Raw genomic sequence first — 23593 nt, 5'->3', positions numbered from 1 at the left:
TGATGAAAAGAGGTATAAAGCTATCCCCTAGTTATTTGTAGAGCAAAGTTTTAGCTGAATGCCCCGATTTTACCGTAGTATCAGTAAAATTTGGGTCCAACGGCGGTTCTTTTTCTATGACAATAACAAAAACAAATTGTAAAAACTTTATATTAAAAAAATTATTTTTCACAATAAATCCAATGATACTTTGTGGATTTGACCAAATGAAATAGTTTTTCTTAAATCAATAGCCAGAGCAAAGAGATTTGACTACTCTTTCTAGGATGTCATTCATTTAGGAACAGAGGGAATGCTACCTTCCGCATTGAGCAGTCAAACCGATTTTCATGCTTCATCCCTTTTCCGCTCCTTCTCCTTGAAAGGTGGCACAAATGGAGCCAGGAATAGAGAAAGAGAAGGAATCGGGCATGCGGCCCCGTGCATGCGGCGGACAGTTCGTCACTTACAACAAGGGGAAAAAATGAATGCAAAGAAGGCTGCCAAACGAAGAGATCTGGAGTACTGTGTCACGGTGATCCCAAAATCCATTCTATCCTCCGGCAACAACTGATCTGCCCGGCCTGCCGGATTGGATTGAGTTGAAGCCTAAGCACCGGCGAGGCGAGGAATCACGCGTTGAGGCAGACCGGGGAGTGGAGGCGGTGGCAGGATGGCGCGTTCGAGCGCGGACGACATGGAGCTGAAGCGCGGGTGCGAGGCCGCGATCAACGGCAAGGAGAAGGACCGCGAGCAGGTGGTGATGTGCATGCGCGTCGCCAAGGGCCGCGGCGTCTGGGGCAAGGCCGGCAAGCTCGCCTCCCGCCACATGGCCAAGCCGCGCGTCCTCGCCATCTCCAGTCAGTAACCACCACCTATTCTTCGATCACTCCTCGCTTGTGAGCTCCATCCATGGATGCACTCGCTGACCGTCTCCTTCTCCGTCCATGGATAGCAGCCAAGGCGAAAGGGCAGAGGGCCAAGGCGTTCCTGCGGGTTCTCAAGTACTCCAATGGCGGCGTCCTCGAGGTAATTCCTCTGCATGTTTTTCTCCGAGATAATTTTTTATCGGTTGTGGAAATTAAGGACGAGTGATTGATGCTACGTCCCAAATGCATGCGATCAGCTGGCAAAAGTATACAAGATCAAGCATCTCTCCAAGGTGGAGGTCGTCCAAAACGATCCCAGCGGCTGCACCTTCCTCCTTGTACGCCATTCTCCAATCCATTTCTTGATCACAGTAACGCTACATTTGCAGATATCCCTCCCTGTCCTGACAAGAGATGTTACTCTGTTCTTCAAAACATGTGTGCAGGGGTTTGATAACCTGCGAAGCCAGAGCGTCTCTCCTCCGCAATGGACGATGCGCAACAAAGACGACAGGTGACGCATCGGCATCAATTTGCCCCAATTAATCCCTTCATAGATGTGGCTGTTCATGGCTATATATGCTGCTCATCTGATGCAGGAACCGTCTGCTCATGTGCATCCTGAACATATGCAAAGAGCACTTGGGTGGAATCCCCAAAGTCGTTGGCATGGACATTGTCGAGATGGCTATCTGGGCCAAGGTATGCACAATCGTATAAGCTATTTTAAGTAGGCTGGTGTCCATCAGCATTTTTTCTAATCGGTAAATATGAGATATATCAGATAAAATTCAAATAAATTTAAACAAAATTCGAATACAATACAGGTAAACATGGTATTTTTTCTCCCAGAGTCCTTCGATAGACCCAGTATACCGGATTTATCATCGCCATCCAAATTTTTCCCCAGTGTCCACACTAGCTAGTTCTTCTACCGTAAAACATCCTTTTGAAGTGAACGCTAAACGTCACGTCTTAATTAAAAAAGAAATGATAAAACTGTTGTGAAAGCGAGGGAACATACTGTAATATGCCATTACTTGTAGAAAAGTTGGATGTTTCCGTATTTAGACACATGTGGCCATTTTGCCTCTTCATTCTTCCTTGTGTTCCACTTACCCCTCTAACTTTTTATGTAACCTCCCGACCACGGCTGACAGTTAGGTTTTTTTTTCCACCACTGTTGCCCTTCTCCTTCACCCCACAAAGCATTAGGATGCAACAACTTGACGCCGGGTTTATTTTCCCACATCACACGATTCAACAATTTGATATCAAGGCTACTTCCTAATTCCTGTCGATCTCTCATAAACATGTAGCACTGTTGTGCACTTACTTATTCAAGACACTATGTATCCTTAATTGTAAGAGATAATTTCTCTCATGTCACCATAAATTCTCCGAATATCTAATTTGCTACTGAAAAAAAAATGACATATCCCATGTATATCATCCGGTTACAAATTATTGCCCTTATATTCCATTATTAACTTGTGAACTCATAATAGAGCTGCAAAATAACCTCTCTTAATTGTAATTGTGCATTGGATGTCCAGTAACAAGATTCGGAACATTCAATTGCGTCATGGCAAGTTTGATTATCATCCCCAAAAGCACTAATTGCAAACATTGGATGGCAACTAATTTGAACATAGAATCTAAAGAAACTCGGCAGACAATAAGTTAACTCTAATGACAAATGAAAATTTATTCCGCACGTTCTAAACGAGAGAATTTGTTTGGCACCCCTAAGATTGATAATTCAGCGCATCTAGAGCTTGTCATATCATCTCAAACTTATTAAGTCTGCACAAAAACCACCTCTCCAACAGTCTTTCTCTAACACTCTGAAAAATATTTTTTTACTGGCCCACTCGCCCGTTCTTGAGATGGATCAAGGAAACAGTCTAACATAACATGACGAGAGTAGCGCTTGAACGTCACATTTAAATGGCATTCGGATTAAATAAAATCAAATGGCATGACTCGCTCCGACTCCCGTCGACCGTCGCAACCGATGTACTCCTTCGCAATCCCCGCCTGTCAGTCATCCCACACCGCGTGGATGGGCGCGACCGCCCGACGCCGCGCGGGTGCTAGGAAGCGCACGGGCAACGGCGGGGAGGCGGTGGAGGCGTGCGCAGCGGAGCAGCCACATAACCTTGGCACTGGTCGCGGACCGGGCCCCGCTGCCCGCCGCCACCGACCTCGCTACGCCGCGCCGCGCGCCAGGCCGCAGACCTCCGCCACCGACCTCGTAGGCCAATGCCATAGCACCTGGAGCCGTCTCCTGCCGGCTGCCGCTGCGGGCCTCACCCGGGAACTGCTGGATGCCCCGCGGTCTCGTAGCTTGGTTGGCATCGCCGCTGACACTGCCTACAAAGCGTTCGACGAAATGCCTGGTCAAGCGAATAGTTGTATTTACTCGGCCAAACTATGTTGGCCTCGTCAGAGTGGTATTTTCATCAAAGGAGTGGAAAGGTATAAGCATATTTATAGTTAGTCTTTTTTTCCCTTACTACATTTTCAGCATTAGAATTTAGAAGTTTAAGTAGTGGCATGTTCGATTAGTTTCCCCAAGTTTTGTTACATAGAGACAAGTGTAGGGTGAGCCTGGACTTCTGTAGATGCACGTAAGGTAACATTGTTGTATACTGGAGAGGATACATAATACATTTTTTAAATGTTTAAGTCACATAGGTTTCTCTCTATATGTACGTTTTTGTGTTTACTGTTTGATTCTACAAGTATTGGCCATATGATTTAGCATTTTAGATGTTAAAGTTCGTATATAACTTCGTATAAACAAGAGGCTGTACATATAATATTGTTGTATTTCAGGAAAACACTCCGGTAAAGGTTACACAAGTGAGCACCAAAGATGGACCCATTGAAACTGTAGCGTTAGATGCTGACTCGCAAGTTGCTATCGAAAAGGATTTAGTTTCACAAGCGGAAGAGGAGGACATTGAGGCTCTCCTTGGGAAGTAAGTTACTAAATAAGAACTACTATACTCCCTCTAGTCACAAAAGTGTGTCGTTTTGGGTTGCGTGCAGTCAACACGTTTAAAATTTGACTATCAATATCTTTTTGAATATCTTGATTGAACTTTTAGAAATGGTATAGCTAGATTTGTTTTGAAAAGTAGTTTCAAATAAATACACCTTTGCTATATTTCACATATATTTTTATATTAGTAATTAGTGGTCAAAGTAGTGCATTGGTGACCGTGCTGATGTCCAAAACGACACTCTTTTGTGGCTACAGGGAGTGCTTTAGACTTCTCCTTGGCACATCAGTTTCTGTGCTTCCAGATTCCAATTTTTCATTTACCAATATTGTTCTAGTTTTTAAGACTATACTGCCCTGATACATTAACGTGCTCTACGTCTCATGTAAGCTGATTGCTACGAGGAAATTGGGCAAGTCTACCAGTGTGCTTGTACTCATTTGATTACGGCATGGATAGAAATGGATTCTTCATGCGCCTAGGGAATAGGCGGCACTTTTCTTCACAATATAACTAATGCAGCTAACTCTGTTCGTTGCAGTTATGTTATGGCCATTGGTGAAGCAGAGGCTTTTTCAGAAAGGATGAAGCGTGAACTTGTAGCTCTTGAATCTGCAAATGTTTATGCCCTTATGGAAACTGAGTCAGTTGTTGAAGAGGTATGCAAGCTTTTGAACTCCGTATTTGCCTTTTAATTATCTGGTAGAGACTATGGCATTGCTGTTCCTGCATGTAATGCTTCCTCCATATCAATTTCCACATTCTGCTGTCTCCCACAACATAATAGCCAACTTTAGTAAATTTTTGTACTTTTACCTCTCTATTCTGTACCTTTTCCCATAACAGAATAACTACGTATCTGTCACCGTTTCTTAAAAGCTATCATGATGAGTTTCCACAGTCTCATGAGAGGAAAAAGTGATGCCCTGTGGCCGCCGACGGTGAGGACCGGGATGTGAGGGATTGACAGTTCACTAGAGTGCTGCGAGAAGGAAGAAGAAGAAATAGTTGGGGACTTTTTCTCTATTCATTCATGAAAACATCACACGGGAGTGCATGGGTGGTTATAATGTTCATCACCCTTACACTGCCCAAACGGGCCCACAAGACAGCTATGCTACACAGCCAATTAGATTAGACTCCTATGTCTCTAAGTTACCTTGACCTGCTGCTCAGTCTCATCTTTGTGTAATGGAGAGTAATGGTAGGGTCTGAATTGAACTGGAGTGGCACCTGGGAGCAAAGGTACAGTGTAATCATATTCTCTGGCCTGTGGAAGTTGTTTTTGTTCTCCAAACACATCAGAAAATTCAGATAAAAGTTCTTCCACTGCACAAGGTATCTCTTTAGTGTTTGGTTGTATTGGCACTCCACAACTGCTACTGCCAAAATCTCATTGCCACAGTATCACTTGTTCAATTGTTCAACCGACATTTCAGTTACCACAGTACCACTTGGTCAATTTGATAGTTTTACCTTCCTCAAACTGCATGGTCTTGTTTCCCAGTGACAGAGCATAAGACTTCTGGGTTTCAGCCAGTCCACGCCAAGGATGTGTATCCTTGTGTCCATTCCAATCCAGGGACACATTTATCACTGATTATTGTTTCCCTATTGGCCACCTTTACTAGCACTGGTTGAGTAGGCTGTGGTGAAATACCTGCTGCTGTCAGAAAATAAGAGTTCACAAAACTGTGTGAACTCCCAGAATCAATGAGTTAGCATCACTTTGTTTCCCACCAGTGCTCTCACCCAGATAGTATCCCCTTCTTCAGTCCCTTAAATAGTATTCAGAGATAAATGACATAATTCAATTGTCACTGCATCTTCTTTCTCCAACTGATCTAAAATATCATTAGTGAGTTCCATATTCAATTCCTCTATTGTGAGATCATGAACCTTAGCTTTTGGTCTTTTGAGGCACTTTTCAGGATGAGTAGGATCATATTTCTCCCTAGCTCTACGGAGTTGTAGAAAGTCAGCAATGTTGGACTTGGATCTTGCGAGAGGTGGGTTGATAGAACACATATGCGAGCACACACTGGACGCATGAATTTTTCTCGCTGCCAACAGTTTTTAATGTTTATTCAAACACCCAAAAGCCTATAGTTGTTAGCAGCTTCTAATGGATTACATCGGATGAAGCACATTCGATGCTTCCATCCGTCGAAGCACATTCGGTGCTTTTCTTGTTGCCAATAGCTTCTGATGTTTATTCCAACATCCAAAAGTCTATAGCTGCTGACAGCCTCTAATAGGATGAAGCTCATCCGAGCTTCCATCCGGGAGCACAGACACACCTTACTGGGGGGTCACCCCATATTTATAGGCCAGCAACTGGCCTACTATAGATACAATACGTCGGTTTGCTAAAGATACCAACGTACTGTTCCTGCAGTAACCGAGGTACTTCTGCTACAGTAATCGTATTACTGTTCACACAAGGATTGTCCTAACGGTACTCCTAAGACTTGTGTGTAGCCGATCAGCCGTCCCTCCTCTGCCAATCTCGTGATGATCAGATCATCCACGTAGACTTCAAGGAGCAGTAGCGTTTGCCATGGCCGCGCCGGTACATCGCAGGTTCGTGCGCACTTTGCTCGAAGCTGAGAGCCCTCAAAGTGCTGTCGAGCTTCGCGTTCCATGTGTGCGGTGCTTGTCACAGACAGTAGAGAGCTTTCTGCCACCGCATGACCTTGTGCTCTTCTCTAGCGACGACGAACCTCGACGGCTATGCAACATACACGTCCTCCAATTCGCCGTTTGAGAAATGATGATTCCACATCCATGTGATGGACCAGCCATTCCTCTTGGGCAACTAGCGCTAGCAGCAAGCGCACGGACTCACGATGGACTCTAACACGGATTTCACATCTACATGCGAATACCTCGTCGCAGTCCACGCCCGGCTACTACACATAACCCTTGGTGGTGGTACATGTTTATCACTGAGAGCGCACACCTGCTCCTTCAGGAGCGCAGGCTCGTCTTCTTTGTCCTCGCCTTGGGCCAAAGCACTCGGAATTGTGGCACTTGTCGTGGGAGAGATCGCGCGCGGCCTCCTTGCCATCGGAGCCGCCGTCTCTCCCTTCCTTCCGTGGTGCTCGTGCATGGCAACGAGCATTTTCGCTGTTCGAGGACCCTTGGCCCTGCTTCCACTCCTTCATGTGAGCGAGCCATTGCTCCTTGGTGAGGAGGAGCTTACAGTCAATGACAGGGGATTCTTCCTGATCGAGGCAATTCTCCACCGCCTTTTGCCTTTAAGTCACTTCCTCCAGCATGAGCGTCGAGAGATCGAGAAGAGTCGCAATGGGCAGGGCAATTTGCGAAAATCTCTTGGGGACTCGTGCGGGCCAAAGGCGCAGACATAGAGTGCATGGCGCGTGTGGACCTTAAGTGGTCACACAGCATCGCATATGTGCTGGCACTGGACGCACGGATGTGTGCTAAGAGGAAACGTTCCTGGTCATTTGCCCAAGTGTGGGTATGTTTGACAAAAGCCAGGGTTGATCAATCCTGACAATGTCGGCTTCTACGAGTGGTGAGGCTCTGAGTCTCGGCAGCGTTCCCCTCGCCGCCGCCACGACGATTGTGACACCGAGACGTCGATAGGCGTGATGTGGTCGTCCAGCGTGTGGTCAAGGAGGTTGGCGGTGCATCATACCTGATCCTCACACGGAGCAACTACGCTGACTGGAGTCTGCTCATGAAGATCATGCTACAGGCTCGTGGCCTCTGGGATGCAGTGAAGTTTGGCGATGTGGATTTTCAAGAAGACTGCATGGCGCTAGAGGCTATCCTCCAGGCAATGCCCTAGGAGATGATCGGCATGCTCGTTGTCAAAGCAACTATAGGCTCTTGGGTGTTTGAATAAATATCAGAAGTTGTTTGTAGTGAGAAAAATTCATGTGTCCAGTGTGTGCTCGCGCGTTTGTTCTATCAACTCACCTCTCGCAGGATCCGAGTCCCACAAGCAACTGCCCAAGGGGAGTGTCTTGGGTGGGGGATAAGGATACAATAACGTGGACTCTTTTGAGGATCGTTCGTTCTTCACTCTCGCTATTACCCGTAGGGAGCGCAACATACCCCATCCCTTTAATACTACCTTCGAGGAATTAATCTCGTGTCCCTTTAGTAATAAGAGTGCATTCTCTAACAGCTTTTTAACTATTCCCATACCAGGATTCTTCCTGTTGACTTGCTTAGGTCCAGCAGTACGAAGGTTCCTCGTCTTGGCTCTAGAAGTCCTGTCGGCTGAGATAAGACGGAACCCCGGTGGTTTGAAGGCACATAGCCATAAGAATCCAAAAGCAAGTTACCTATATCACATTCGTTCCCTCCTCTGTTTTTGTCTTTAATAGGCAATGCATCTGGCAGGAATCGAACCTACTTTTTGACCCATTTTGCCTTTCTATGTTGGTCTCCTTTTGTGTGCATCAATCGAGCGAAAGAGGGATTTGCTTGGGCGTTGCATGTCATGTTAGAGATTGAGAGAACTTTTGCGTTGAATATATTCTTACTGTTATTGTATTATCTTATTTATAGTGAAACTAGTTGGGAAGAATTTGTCTTCCATCAATCATCCGGATTCGCGCTGTATATCAACTGATTATGGTTTTGAGGGTCATCCATTATGAAAAGACTTTCCACTGAGTGAGTATTAGCATAATCCATTTGCTCTACGGTAGTCCCTTAACTGTTTCAATTTCCATAGGTCAGAAAGTCCCAGCATTGTTCTCAGGTTTTTGTGCTGTACTGGAAGCTTTGGTGTTCTGAAATCCCTTGGTAAAACAAAACTACCCCCTTTCTAACACCACTTGTTGAATTTGAGCCAGCATCACTGCTCCGTCCACTGTTTCTGGCACCTGAGATTGAACTGCTCCCTTCACCTCATTTTTTAGCCCTTTGAAGTGAGAGACAGAAAATTTCATCTAGACCAGAATTGTCCATTGACACCTGATATCTAAATTCTTCAAATGCAGTAGTATACTCCTCCACTGTTCCCTTCTATTTGAGTGCCAACAGTTCATTCATGGATTTGCGATAGTCATAAGCCCAACATTCCTCTTCTACCGCAGTTATGAATTGATCCCAATTGCCTAGTCCGTTTTGAAACTTATACACCTGCAACCATCTTGCTGCGTTCCCCTACATATGCAGTGATGCAGCCATCACCCATCACCTCACTCGCATTATACAAATGAAAGAAATCCATGCATTTATCCTTCCAGATTCTAGGATTATTACTGTCAAACTTGGGGAATGACATCTTGGGTAGGGTATGTTGATATCCTCCTATGAATTCACCACCACATCGATTGAGACTTTCTGTCGAATGGTGTGCAGGCACGTTGACAGGCTTGTGGAAATTGCTTATCAAGCCCTCTTCCCATTGGCCTTGGAAGAATTGGGGTGTTCTCCATCATTGGGCACTTCCCCAAGTTTGGCCACCGTTGCCGTTGCCTCTAGGGTAAGTTTGGCCACTGTTTGTCCCATTGCCTCCTCCTGCCTCACCAGGAAGTGCCTGCTCCGCCGCCTGCAAGGCCAGTTCCACCTGTGCCACTAATTGTTGTTGTGTGTTGTCGATGGCCCCGATGTGTGAACAGTAGATCAAAAATCTTGAAGACCTTGTTCCACCACTCATCCTTTGCCTTCTCTATCGTCACCATCGCCTCCAACACAAACTGGGTATTACGGGAAGTCAAGCTTGTCGCAATGTGAATCGGCCAAGCTTGATCTCAACCAACCCACCTTTGGAATTTTATGACTCAAAACCGATGGAATTCCTGTGATCGGAATGCGACAAGACCCACGCCAAGGATTGGTGCCTTTGATACCACTTGTGATGCCCTGTGGCCGCCGGTGGTGAGGACTGAGACGTGAGGAATCAACAGTTCACCAAAGTGCCGTGAGGTTAAGAAGAAATACTTGGGGACTTTTTCTCTATTCATTCATGAAACATCACATAGGAGTACATGGGTGGTTATAAAGTTCATCACCCTTACACTGCCCAAACAGGCCCGCAAGACAGCTAAGCTACACGCCAATTAGATTAGACTCCTATATCTCTACGTGTTGGCCCTTGGCTGGTGTATTTCCTCGGGATGTCTTTTCCCCAGTTTCTACCCTGTCTTCGTCGCCATGGATGAAGTGCTTTGTGTAACAGAGAGCTTGTAGGATAATATGACATGAATGGCTTGAGAGTGAAGTATAAATCAGGTTATTTAACATGTTTATTATCACGATGCATCTACACATCGAGTGATTGGACTTTTACAGTTTAAAAGATATTGTATGGTCTAAATGATTCTTGATGCACAGAATAATACCTTATCGAAACATAAAAGCTGCTTTATTTTTCACCTTTTATTAAACTTCCTACATTCATGATTTACATTATCAGTTGGAATATTAATCTTATTCAACTTTTACACTAACTTTATGAACCAGTTACTTTTGGTAGGTTCTTCTGAAAGTCTTGGCTGTGAACTTTCTTCTTGTGCTTGAACCTTTTCCTGGTTATACAATTATTTAACTCTCAGAGATATCCAATACATTACAGCTTTATATTTTTCTGCAGGTATTGCAGGGCTTAGAAATAGCTAGTATATGTGTTGAAGATATGGATGAATGGCTTGGCATTTTCAATATAAAGCTTAGGCATATGAGGGAGGATATACAATCTGTATGTTTCCTTTATCGATATATGCAAATTATTTTCCATAGATTGTTGTGATGAAATATATTTTCTTCTTAATGTCTGGTACAACTAAAATAGAAACTCCAGGGTTATCTGAGCAAAATTAGCCCCAAAAGAGTTTAATGTAATAGTATTTGAACTATCTGTCACAGGCTGACAGCGCTTACGTCAGAACTTGTCAGTCGTTTGAATTTACACTGTTTTAGGTTTTTTTCTTGTGAATGAAAACATTAGGACTGGATCCTACCATATATATGATAAACGCTTAAAAATGGTTACATATGTACAAACAATATAATGTTAATTTCATTTATTTAGCATTTGGGACCTACAATGTGATTCTTCTCTTCACATGTATATGTTGTTAGAACTTCGAGTTTGTAGTGAACATCAGGTGTATGAAGATGATTATATCACATGATAATGTGACAACCAATCCAATTTTGATGTGGCCTGTGTGGTCTGTGCAGTAGTGGTGGATTTAGCTTCATTTTGGAATATCAAAGTTAATGGAACTAGCATATTACATCTAATACTTGAGGGTCCAAATGAATAAGTCTGGATTAATCCTTTTGGACGAAGCTCGGAAAAAACAGCAACAGAGTTGCTATGGTTGGTGCATAGGACTGTCCAGCATGGGGGTTCTGCTTTAGTGACTATTGGGCCCTGGGGTTCTACAGTTAAGTTGAGTCTTATTTCTTTGCGAGTTGTTATTCTATTTTACAATTTTCCATCTGTCTGAATTTGAATGGAAAATACCATAAACTGTTTTACTAATCAGATCTATCAAAGTTTAACCACATCTGAAGCTCCCCAAAATGATTCCATGGACTCAGCACAAGATGATTCTTCATTGTGAATTAAACTTACTAGTTCATGCGTTGTCTTGTTTGCATTGATAAACCAATATTTTTTGTTTTGACAAATCAAAGGTATGGGCAAAACCATGTATTTAAAATTAATTTCTGAATATATTCCTTCATTACCTTATGTGTAACTGTATAGGCTTAGCTTATCCCTTTATTTGGTTTGCAGATAGAATGGCGTAATAACAGGTTGGAGTTACAATCTGTAAGTAATGTGGCGTTAATTGATGAGCTCGACAAAATGCTTCAACTCCTGCAGATACCGCCCGAGGTGTGCATCCTATTAGCCTATTAATATTTTCCCTATATTCACACTTGTGTTAGAATATTACATAAATTTCTGATGTAATTGACCATATTGCAGTACGAGGCATCGTTAACTGGAGGATCTTTTGATGAGGGAAATATGGTTAAGAACATTGAAGCCTGTGAGTGGTTAACCAGTGCTATGAAGAACCTAGAAGCATCCAATCTAGATCCAAGCTATGTGAAATTGCGTGCTGTATGTCCTCTGTATTCCTATTATCAGCATTTCTTTTCCTGTTGAATGTTAACATGCTCAAGCTTTCATTTAGTCTCCACACTAATTTAGATTTAGATTAACTTATTCTTTCGCAGATAACTCCATTAGTATGCTGCTCATATAGTATTTGAAGGACTCTGTTATGGTCGGTAAGGTCTATAGTAGGAGACAACCAAAGAAGGCAGCAGATCAAAGTGATAGTTAAGGTTGCCATACTCGGATTCAGTAAATTAGGAAGTTTTAGATAAGAGTCTAGTCGGTTAAGGATAGGAGGCCGAGTCCAATTCGGCTAGTAGAGATAAGTTTGGTAGGTTTGGGTTTGTAGTCCAATTCAGTTAGGATATGGAGTTACTTTAGGTTTCGGCTATGGCCGAACAGGAGTTGCAATCGGCTATGGCCGAGTATCAGATGTAATCGGCTGCAACTCTATATATAAAGAGCATAGACCTCTTTAGAAGATCAAGCAATAAATCAATCTAGTTTCTTATCTCTATTCTCTAATATCTCATCTCCTACTGCTCCCAACCTATCCACCAGAACCAGTGCCATCTCGGCATCAATTCCCCCATCACGGACCAGCCACCTCCCACAGCTACCCAATCCGGTCACTTCCCCACAGACATGACAGACTTATAGGGACATGGAACGATACATAGATTTAGTCGACAAAATAATTTTTTTGCCACAGACAATTAAATTTGTCCAAATGTACGGCTACAAGTATTTGTTTTAGATTTAATCTTTTTCCTTTTTTTCTAGTTAACTTTAAATATTAGTTTCCAGTCATGATGGTACTTCCTGTCAAAATGAAAAAATGTTAGCCAATCGATCGCTCCAGAGTTATGCATAATAGATTTTTTTTTTGTGTTTTGAACATTAATAAAACAACATTTTGGTTTAAGAAATTTGCATTTGATGTCCTAAAATTTTACAGGTTAGGGAAAAACGTGCAGAATTTGTACTTCTTAAGTGCACGTTTGTTCGGAGGGCATCGGAATTTTTAAGGAATTACTTTCCTAGTTTGATTGATTATATGCTAAATGACAAAGGCAACTTCTCTCAGGTAAACCAAGCTTCAATAGCTGCAAAATCTAGTTTAGGATTAAACCTTGGCTTGTTTGACTGTACTCCTAAACACTTTCAGCGAGGTCATCCGCAGAGGCCTGACCATGCTGATATGAGGTACAAATGCAGGACTTACGCGCGGCTTCTACAATACATCAAGGTCTTGCATGTTGTCTTGGTTCTGAAACGGGGAATTAATGGTTTGTACCTTGTGAAATTGGGTGCCACCATTCTAACGCTCGTTTTATAATATGTTTTCTAGAGCTTGGACAAAAGTTGTTTGACGCCTTTACGGAAAGCTTACTGCCATTCTTTGAATTTGCTAATTCGACGGGAGGTGGGGTTCTTCAAGTACTATGAATTTCTCGATTATGGTCACAAATAAACAGAAAAATGCATTAGAATTTCTATGAACACAAGTTAACAAACTACACAACAAAAACAAAGCCCTGACTTAAGAGCTGCATGTTTGTTTTGTAGGCTCGTGAATTCTCTAATGAACTCCGTGCTAGCTCAAAAGCATCAAAGAGCAGCACACCATTATTTGAGGGTCCTGCAGGTGCAAACCAGCCAGCGAGTATTACAGATAGTTCTGCAGATGCATACTCCAAGATGATCACTGTTTTCATTCCACTTCTTGTTGATGAGGTTATTTTGTATTTACTTGCATTATTTTTGTGAAAATTTACAGTATTCGTATCCTAACATTGCTCATCAATATCTACAACTAGAGCTCATTCTTTGCACATTTTATGTGCTTCGAAGTTTCTGCACTTGCTCCATCAGATGCTTCAAATAGCAATCCTAATCCTGAGGCAAATAGTACTTCTTCGACCACTTTAGAAGCTTCTGCAAGCATTGCCAAACCAAGTAATGTAAACCAAATATGTTAGATTACTTCCTTTCAGAAAGGTGTAAAAGTTTGTTCTTAGTACCTGTTTTACAGGTAACAATCCAGCTGAGTTAGGAGTGCTAAACGAATGCCTTCAGGAGTTGCTTGATGGTATTCAGGTTGATGTTGTTTCTTTTCCCCTTATATTTCAGAGATAAGATAAATTATAATATGGACAAGCAAAGAGCTGAACGCTGTTTTATATGGATCCTTTTCAGGAGGATTTCTATGCATTAGTTGACTGGGCATTCAAGCTAGATCCATTGAGTTGTATATCAATGCATGGAATAACGGATCGATATCTTTCTGGTCAGAAAGCAGACGTTACAGGATATGTACATGTGTTGCTTGATGACTTGGAGACAAGAATAACAATTTTGTTTAGCAGGGTTTGACTCTACTGCTAGGCTAGCTATTCTTCTACTTTGGAGAGTTCTTCCATATGTTCCTTACGCTCATATTCTTGGTTGGCTCAGTTTGTTGACGATGCCTGCTACCAGATTGAGAAGTATGAGCGCAATGTGCGGCAAATTGGAGTTGTGCCCTATATTCCCAGGTCCGTGATATGTTTTCACACGATATATGTAAAATGTAAAAAGTTCTGCCATAGTGCTTTATGGTATAAATATGACTAGCTGAAATTAGTGTAGTCTCATTCTTTTCATTTATATAGGTTCTCTCAACTTGCAGCACGTATGGAGCAGTATGTAAATGGATCCAGGGATCTGGTTGACCAGGCATATACTAAAATTGTAAGAACTTATTACTATAACCCAGACCATTCATTTCTCAATAAATTTAAAAAATTATGTGCCAACCACAACTGCATTTGCAACCAATGTCATTGCCATTCCATATCACTCCAATTTATATTTTGTGCTATCTATCATATTCCTGGACCCTGGTTTACTTAACCAGATGTGACTGAAACAGGTGAGTATTATGTTTGTGATACTGGAGAAAATTGCTCAAGTGGAACCTAAATATGTTGATATTGTACTTTTGGAGAATTATGCAGCTTTCCAGCACAGGTATAATTCTTTTTGTCTCATGGTGCTCTTTTAATGTGCGAATTGGTGATACTTTGCGTGTTATGACCGGGTTGAAGTACAGCTGGGGCAAGAAGAGTCCAGAGTTGATTTAGAAGACGAAGTCTAGTCGGTTTAGGAGATAAATTCAGTTCAGTTTAGGGATAAGGGTCCAGTTTGTTTTGAATCAATTCAGTTTAGGAGAAGATAGGCTTTATTAGTTTAAATCAGGATAAGAATTAGAGATAGAGTTTAGAGATAGAAGAGGATTTGAATTGGCACTTGTAGGTCGGCTGGGATACTCCCTAACCGGCTATATATATGCGGCATTAAGCCTGATCAAAGCAAGCAATCAATTATTCCTCTGTTATCTCTCTCTATCTGCCGTGCTGTCTCCCTCTTGCCATCCCCTGCTCCTCTCTCTACCACTCTGTCCAGGTTCTGCCGTGGTCACCAGAATGGTCATCACGGTGCCAACAAGCCACAAGTTCAAGCCGAAGCCCAGAACTCAGCACAGGTTCAATCTGAGAAGGCTAGGCCTTACAATTGTGCAACTTTTTGTGTTGCATTTACACCAAACAGTTTCACCTAATTGCAAATGCTCCAACTGCCCGTAGTTGCTTCACTAACTGTAATGAAGAAGAATTAAAAAAATACCAAAGTAGTCCATATCACGAACCTTAGAGCATGGGTGAGCGATAGAGCATGGCATGAAGGGCTTTATGATACTGGGAAGGAGATAGATGACCTTCTCACGTTTCCTTATCTCAGGTGGCCACCTCCTGTGTCAACCACTACCCGCCCCAGTCACCTTACCACCGGATGTCAGCACTGCGTGGTCAATGTACACTGCACGTAGCCAATACCAGAGTGCTTCCACTGTCACCTTTGTCTGTTCACCTCTCACCGACCACAGCTACCGACGTCGACCATCATCACCATGGATCGTCCCCATGCCATCGTGTTATGAACCTTAGATGTTAGGGAATAAACACTGCAATAAGAGGGGGATGGTTGGCATGGGAAGGGGGACTTGGCTTACTTGAAGGTGTGCCTGCTATATGCATGTGAGTGTATATATATATATATATACACATACACATACATACATACAAATACACACATATATATACATACATACATACATATACACACACATATATATATACATACTGTATATCTATTATGTGCCTAGGCGTACTGTAGTTCATTGTTGTGTCACTAAGCAGTTACAATCCAAAAACAGTATAGTTGCGACTCACAAAATAGGTTAGTTACTACAAACATATATGGTTGTAACTGGGTATCTTATCTAGTCGTAATTATACACTTTTTTGTCATGTGATCGCAACTGGGTCACCTCTGTGCACACTCTGAGTTACGATAAAAAAACAGTATAGTTGCTATCGTAACTGACTTTTTTGTCATGTGATCGTAACTCAACTATCTGTGCTGTCGTAACTGGCTATTTTCTTAGTCGTAATTGCGATCGCAACTGGGTCACCTTTACGCACACCCCAGTTACGATCCAAAACGCAGTATAGTTGCTATCGTAATTGACGTTTTTGTCATGTGATTGTAACTCAACTATTTGTGCTATCGTAACTGACTATTTTCTTAGTCGTAACTGTGGGTGGCGCAGCAATAAACTACAATGCTTATCGTAATTATACACTTTTTATGTGATCGTAACTCACCTATATGTGCGTCGTAACTAATTAGTTTCTTAGTCGTAACTGGGGTGGTGCGAAGGTGGCTGCAACAACTGAGGGTGGCGCAACGTAGTTCACTGTTGAGCCTAGGTGTAGAATAGACTCACCTTGTGTGTGTGTGTATTGCTAATATCCCCAGAGTATAATGGGTTCTTTGCATATTGTCATCTGTACATGTATATATACTGACATAGGGTCTCTAAAAAATATAAGTTGCTATTCTTAACATGGTTTTAGAATTAGGTTTTCTCCAAGACGCAACAACTCGTTCAAAACTCTAGGTTTTTCTTTCTACCGTCGGCTTATCTTCCTCCTGTCGGCTCCTTCCCATTCGTCGCTCATTGCTCGGTGTCTCTTAGCCAGCTTCAGGCCCGCACGTCGTGCTAGTCTTTCACCCCCTGGTTGCCCGTCTGTCGCCCCGCTCGATTTCCGTGCCAGTTGTGGTTCGTTGCCCTGTTGGCTGCATCCACCAGATCAGCCCTAGACAAATCGGCCGCTCTGACTTCCCCGGCTGCCCACAACTGACCAGGACATGGCCACCCACAACCGACTTGGCCGCCTAGACCTCCCGTCGCCACCTAGATCTCCCAGCCACACCGTCTCGATCTGTTTCGTACGGGTCTTGTGGTTGTTTGACTAGTACTCGCAAATAAATAAAACATAATAAAAAAGAAAAAAATGTAGCAGCACGCCGCTTCACAAAGGCACATAGTATAAGAGGTTATTTGCATATTGTCACATGTACATGTATATATACTTGCCCAGAGCATTCAGGGAATACAAATTGCTATTCCTAACAAGTATGTCCCTAACAATATTTTTAGTGCAGTCTGTTAGAATATATGGTAAGGATCCGGAAGGATGAAAGGAAGAATGGTCATAATGTGGTCGATGTATTGCTTGAGCCTCGAGGGTGGATTATATAGTTACAAGACTTTGGAGAGCAAGAAGCCTCTTGGAGATAAGATGGAAACATGAGATCGTAATCCTATCAAATCTCGGTTAGTCATGATACTCTAATCTAACCCTATCATAACAGTTGAATCCTTCTGTATCCTTACCATATATTCTAACATCCCCCTGCAGTCGCATTGGGAGCGTCGCAGATGGTGAGACTGGAGAGGAAGACGAAATGCCAATGCGACACATGTTGTGACTTGAGTGGAAGCTGACGAGGTGCTCATGCATATGATAGCCTTTTGTGCCAATGTCGAGGTAGCCAAGAGCAGTCGTGGTCGAGGATGTCGTGCGTAAGGTAGCCGTGGTGAAGGTAGCCGTAGTCGGGATTGCTGTCAACGAGGAAGCCACACTTGAAATGCAAGGAGGCGCCATGGAGCAGAGGGCATGAGCATGCACTATGGAAGAAGATGGTGACGCGATCGCGGCAATCGTTGAGGAAGAGGTCGTTGTAGTTGAGGCCATCAAGGACGAGGCTTTGCAATAGGTTTGCTAGACCTAGGAATGCGTCAGGGACGAAGGCACACATCGGTGTTGTCAGTACCAGATGTGCTAAGAACATGCGCCAGTGTCAGAGGGATCAGTAGAGAAGGCCTCCAAGACAGTTGCGGTGCGCAGAGTGGCGAGAAGGAGAGTGTCAGTGCATCCCACGGTTTGTTAGAGTAGATAGAGTGTAGTTAGGGAAGAGACGATGACTCTGGCGATGAGGTTCTGGTGGCCTGAGACTGAATGTGAGGCGGAACCAACGGCCTGGAGTGCCGACAGCAGTATCCGAGAGAGGTGTGGTGGTGGAGCTCGAAATAGGCAGAGAAGGACCCGATTGGCGTGACGAAGACTAGACATGTGTACGACTGGTGGCGAAAGCTGCACCAAGAGAGGCGGCTTAGCCCAGCCAAAGTGTCGTTGCGTGCAGGAATGGTGATGAGGACCATGTGCATGGACGCTACAGCCCAAGGGGGCGACATAGCAGCCATGCGCGAGGCGTAGTAGTGACGGGAGCCACCAAAGATGGGGACATGCCAGGGAGGGCGTGACACTAGTCTGGAGGCAATGGCCACACGTAGTGGCACTACGTCCCGAGGTGGTGTGCAGCGGCAGCTTGTTGCTCGGAGGTGATGCATGCATACTCAGGACAACCGTCCTGGGGACGTGCAAGTCACAATCGTGTCCTGAGTCAGCTGATTAGACTGAGGTATGTGCGGAGTGAGACAACGGTGGACGATGCCGCACATATCGAAGTAGGTGGCGGCGTTGTCGGGGACGACCGAATCGGAGATTAGATGACGTCTCAATCGGTGTGGCAACGACGAACTGACGTGGAGGCGCATGGACGGGGTAGCCGAGCAACTACACGTGAAGGCGTCCTTGGGGGCACCGCGCGCACAACTTTGCCGCATGGTTGGAGGCGAGGAGCCTGGCAGTGGAGTCGATGCTGATGTCGGAGTAGAGGTGCACGAGGACGACAGACGACGGTGGGTGACGCAAACCGATCTATGATCAAAAACCAAAGAGAAAACGCCGATCAACGACCAGTGAGAGAAAAACTCAATCAATGGATCGTTTAAAGACTCTCTAGGGTGGCCGATCGACACGATCGATGGTATGAACTCTAGCTACGTGTTGTGTAGTCCTCAACAGAGATCATGGAGATCGATCTCAGGGGCGATACGACGGAAGCGACGGTTTTGGATCTAGGATCGAAACCTAAACTGATACCATGAAAGAAGAATTGGCTTAATGTGGTCGATGTATTGCTTGAGCCTCGAGGACGGATTATATAGAGTTACAAGACTTTGAGGGCAAAAAGCCTCCTAGAGATAAGATGGAAACATGAGATGATTCCCCTATCAAATCTCGGTTAGTCGTGATACTCTAATCTAGCCCTACCATAACAACTGGATTCTTCCGGATCCTTACCATATATTCTAACACAATCTTATCCAAATAACTGATGCAAGATTATTACAAACCAATACAACTAATAAGATCTTTTCTCTCAACCCCCCGGCCCCCCAACATCTACAATGGAGCAGTGATGATGCGACTCCTCCTGTCCTTACAGCTATTGAGTTACGCCTTAATGGAAGTGTTGAAAAAATGATGGAATATATGAGGTCGTAAAGGATTTGAACCTACGACATCGGGTTTTGGAGACCCACATTCTACCAGTCTGAACTGAGAGCGCTTTGAAAAAGAAAATCCTTTTCTACTCCTAACGTCTCACGTATGTATAGTATCCACAAATTTAACTTGTACCCACTTTAATTTTCCAACTTTTAGTAGGGTTTGGTCTTTTTTTTAAATCCCCATTTTTAACCCTAAAGAAAAAAACTAACGAATCACACATTAAGCATAGCAATTACATTAAAAGATTTAGCAAATTTCATTAAATCTTATAGAAAGAGGTATAATTTCTTCTTCTTTTTCATGGATTTCGGGGAAAATAAGGCTCATTTCTTTTTTATTCTATGACTGGGCAGAATTGAACAAAACTGGATGTAGAGTTTTCATTTTCAGAACTATAGTTATACATAGATTTTTTTTTTGTTGCAAATTTTCTTTTATTAGAATGCTGGACATTCACCAAGAACTATCAGGAATACCTAGTGTTTTATACATTTTATACAACTAATAAACTTGGGATATTTTATCTGATGTGCAGTCTGTATGATTTGGCGAATGTTGTGCCAACACTTGCGAAGTATTATCATCAAGCTAGTGAAGCCTATGAACAAGCTTGTTCGCGCCATATCAATTTGGTCATATATATAGTAAGTTATCTGTAACTCCTTTTGATTCCCCTTCGGCCATGTAGATTCTACACTAGGGCATTTGTACAACTCCATGGTAAGGAACTTAGGCGTGTTTGCTTTTTTCAGCACTTCGAAAAACTATTCCAGTTTGCTCGGAGAATTGAGGAACTACTGTACAACATGAGTCCTGAGGAGGTAAATCATGTGATTCAGTTCTGCACTATATCTACTTGAATTTTTATGCCATGTAATTACCCTAATTTCAGAGTTGTTTTATTTTCTCTAGTAAATTCAACGGCATTCTGCTAGCTAGGACTTGCAATGTTAATTTATCTTCTCCAGCACTGTTGCGCTGAATAGCACTAATCCTTTTCCAGATCATGATGCATGTCTTGATCAGGTGCCTACAATGGCTTGATAATTAGATATCACAACCCACGGTAACATGACATTCGATTAACATGTGTTTCTGTGGAAATAGCGGCGTAGAAATACTCTTGATGCTTTTATCAATGATCGTCTCCATTGTTCTAGATGCATGTGCTTAGCTATACTATATAATCTCTTATCTGCAATTTGTTCCTAAGGCTTTGTTTTCTTGATACACTTCGGTTTATTTACCTAGATCTTTCACATGTGCAATGCACTAGGCTTAGTACCCAGTACGTTTTGTTGGTGTTAGTATAAAGTGTTTATTGTTGGATACTTCTAACTGCTTCTTGCACAATTGTTCAGATACCTTTCCAAGTTGGAATGTCAAAGGTAGAATTTCGCAAGGTGTTGAAGTGTAGCTTAACTGGAGTAAGTCGTGAGTAGAATCATTTTTCACCTCTTGGGACTTTCATGAACTTAGTCTCAAAGCATTTTTCTTTTCCTGCTCTCATTTGATCTGGTCGACAGCTTGACAAGACAATCAATGCAATGTATAGAAAATTGCAGAAGAATATAACTGCCGAGGAATTGCTTCCTTCACTATGGGAAAAATGCAAGGTATGTTATCGTCGTATTTGTAAGAGTGCTGATTAAGGGTGCTATTTGTAATCTGTTTCAAGGCAAGTGAATTCAGAGGAGAAATCTTTTCCTGATCGATTACCTTTTTCCTAAAGAACTAATAAATGAGTTGGTTTCTTTATGATACATTGCTTGGCTAAACTATAGGCAATGGTTGTGCTACAAATGCTAGTTGCATAATAGTGCATGTGCACTAGTTTTGTGCATGTTGTTGCATTTGATCACTGTTTTTCCTAGTAATTTGTCTTGCAAATGAACTGACACATAAGTATATTTAAGTGAGGGAAGTATCTTGCTAACTTGCTTGATGCGTTGGCTGTTGCAGAAAGAGTTTCTCGATAAATATGCAACCTTCCTCAAATTGATTTCCAAAATATATCCTGATGAAAAGGTGACATCCGTCAATGAAATGAGAGATATCCTAGCTGCTCTGTAGCAATTTCTCTTGCAAGGTAACTTTATGCTTTGATTTTTGCTGCTGTTTTATCGCATTGTTCTTTGTTGTATAGTGTGAGTTCTTCTGGTTTCCTTGTATGGTGCAAGGCTAGTATCTTCATTGCACTGCTTGCGCAAAACAAGTCCTGGTTCTCACCATCTAAGATTCTTGATCCTTGCCAAACCAGCTATTGCATTCGTGGTCTGGAGGGAACAGTTAAATGAAATTTGTGTGTCAATGGTGTTCAGCAATAGTTTCTTTGTGTTCTCTACTGCAATAATATGTACGAGTAGACATCAGCAGTGAGCATTGAAGAGACTTCGGGATACTATTCCTTTTGCTGAAAGTAATAGTAACAAATAATAGAGGAAGTATCAAGTGCACAAAACTATATTAGTGAAACATATGAACAAACTCAATCTCGTGCCTTGGATCCAATCTGGGTGGACCAAGTGGGAGGGGGAAGTCCATCCCTCTTGGGCCAACTTAGGTCCCATATGACTTAGTTCAGATGAAGTTGGAGAATTCTCACCTCTTACTTGGGCCATCCATATTGGATCCGATGAACAAGATTGAGTTTGTGCATATGTTCACTAATATACTCTTTTGCACCTGCTATTTTGTGAACTGAGTTTGAGGAGATAAAACATATGTTGGGCCCTAGTCTGTGTGCCTGCCAACTGAATCTGTTAAGGCACATGCTGAAGAGCAATAAGCAGATCATGCACCTATGACAGTGTGTAGCAAGCATCACAGCAATATGCTTGGTGAGGTCATGCTTCATTGCAAAAGCAAAAACACCAAACTCCTCTGTAACCACCGTAGCCAAGTAACCATTGTCAGTAAAGAATCACAAGCAACGCCGCCTAGCCACAGTGTATCCATCAGCCACATTACTGCCACCTAGCTACACTCATTGTAAATCGAAGGGAATAAAGAGGGAGGAGGAAGTACAAGGAGAACAGCCATGCCGACTAAGGGAGAGAAGAAGCATGTACCTTAAGGTTGGTGGTTAAAGATCTTGATCAGAGTAATGAATCGATTATTCGATTCTGGTAGTGATTCCAGGAACAAAATTGTCAGCTTGATTACTGCTGCTGTCCTGTGGACTACTAAGAAAAGTGAAATGTCTTACTCTCTCACAAAACAAAACTGTTTGGTATACAGGTGCTTTGGAAGAGAGTTGCTTTGGTTGTATATAGAATTGAAGATTCCTTTGCCGGGGTATTTTGTACCCGAGGACAGATACTACATCAGGAGCCCCAGCATAACGTGGTATTGAAGAAGCTGAAGACTGGTGGTAGTATTATCTTGACCTGGGAAAAATGTTGGTCTTAAATTTTGTGACATGTCTAGTACTCCGTCCGGTAGCTTTTCATGTTATATTTTTTGTGTTGTTGTGCTCTATGATTTGGGTTTGGTGGTGTCGTTTCCCACCTGTGTTGTTGGCATGGATGGTTAAGCAACAATAATTTAACACACACGTGACATGTGATTCACTAGTTGCGGCGGTGGCAATAAATATAAATTCCAAAGATACAGCATGGAGGTCGGGATGCCAGCTCTCCAACAATAAAGCCTTAGGCTCTTCTCTATAATAAAGCTCTTATCTACAGTAAAGCCTTACGCTCTTCTTCTTGTTTGGTAACACTTTACAAGGCTAGTTTTGCTCTGTTAGATTACATTATTTAGTCTAGTTACTCCACTTGAGCTAGACTTGTCGGAGTATTAGCACTATGCAGGAGACGTGGTGTCTAGACCGTAGGCTAGCTTGGAATGCGGATAGCCTCG

General features: G+C 42.9%; 1 protein-coding gene across 3 annotated transcripts; it reads left to right on the top strand.

The window, feature by feature from the left end:
- Positions 1–279: 279 nt before the first annotated feature.
- Positions 280–23341, top strand: LOC133886772 (exocyst complex component SEC3A-like). 3 transcript variants are annotated; one of them, XM_062326597.1, is made up of 26 exons: positions 280–839; positions 938–1008; positions 1106–1186; positions 1295–1362; positions 1448–1550; positions 3690–3835; positions 4401–4518; positions 10440–10544; positions 11595–11696; positions 11790–11927; positions 12883–13011; positions 13093–13173; positions 13276–13350; positions 13494–13661; positions 13745–13883; positions 13960–14024; positions 14124–14294; positions 14382–14461; positions 14579–14657; positions 14839–14936; positions 20265–20373; positions 20482–20550; positions 21091–21156; positions 21256–21345; positions 21692–21818; positions 22970–23341. In XM_062326597.1, exons 1-25 carry the CDS (start codon positions 653–655, stop codon positions 21800–21802), a joined length of 2649 nt encoding a protein of 882 aa, XP_062182581.1. In that variant the 5' UTR covers positions 280–652; the 3' UTR covers positions 21803–21818; positions 22970–23341. The 3 variants fall into 3 exon arrangements, with proteins under 3 accessions (XP_062182581.1, XP_062182580.1, XP_062182582.1); XM_062326596.1 differs by having other exon boundaries at positions 935–1008; XM_062326598.1 differs by lacking the exons at positions 280–839; positions 938–1008; positions 1106–1186; positions 1295–1362; positions 1448–1550 and adding an exon at positions 2140–3329.
- Positions 23342–23593: the final 252 nt, after the last annotated feature.

Source organism: Phragmites australis, chromosome 12 (assembly GCF_958298935.1).
Source record: "Phragmites australis chromosome 12, lpPhrAust1.1, whole genome shotgun sequence".
In the NCBI taxonomy this organism is placed as follows: domain Eukaryota; kingdom Viridiplantae; phylum Streptophyta; class Magnoliopsida; order Poales; family Poaceae; genus Phragmites; species Phragmites australis.
This window is presented reverse-complemented; position numbering and strand designations above follow the sequence as displayed.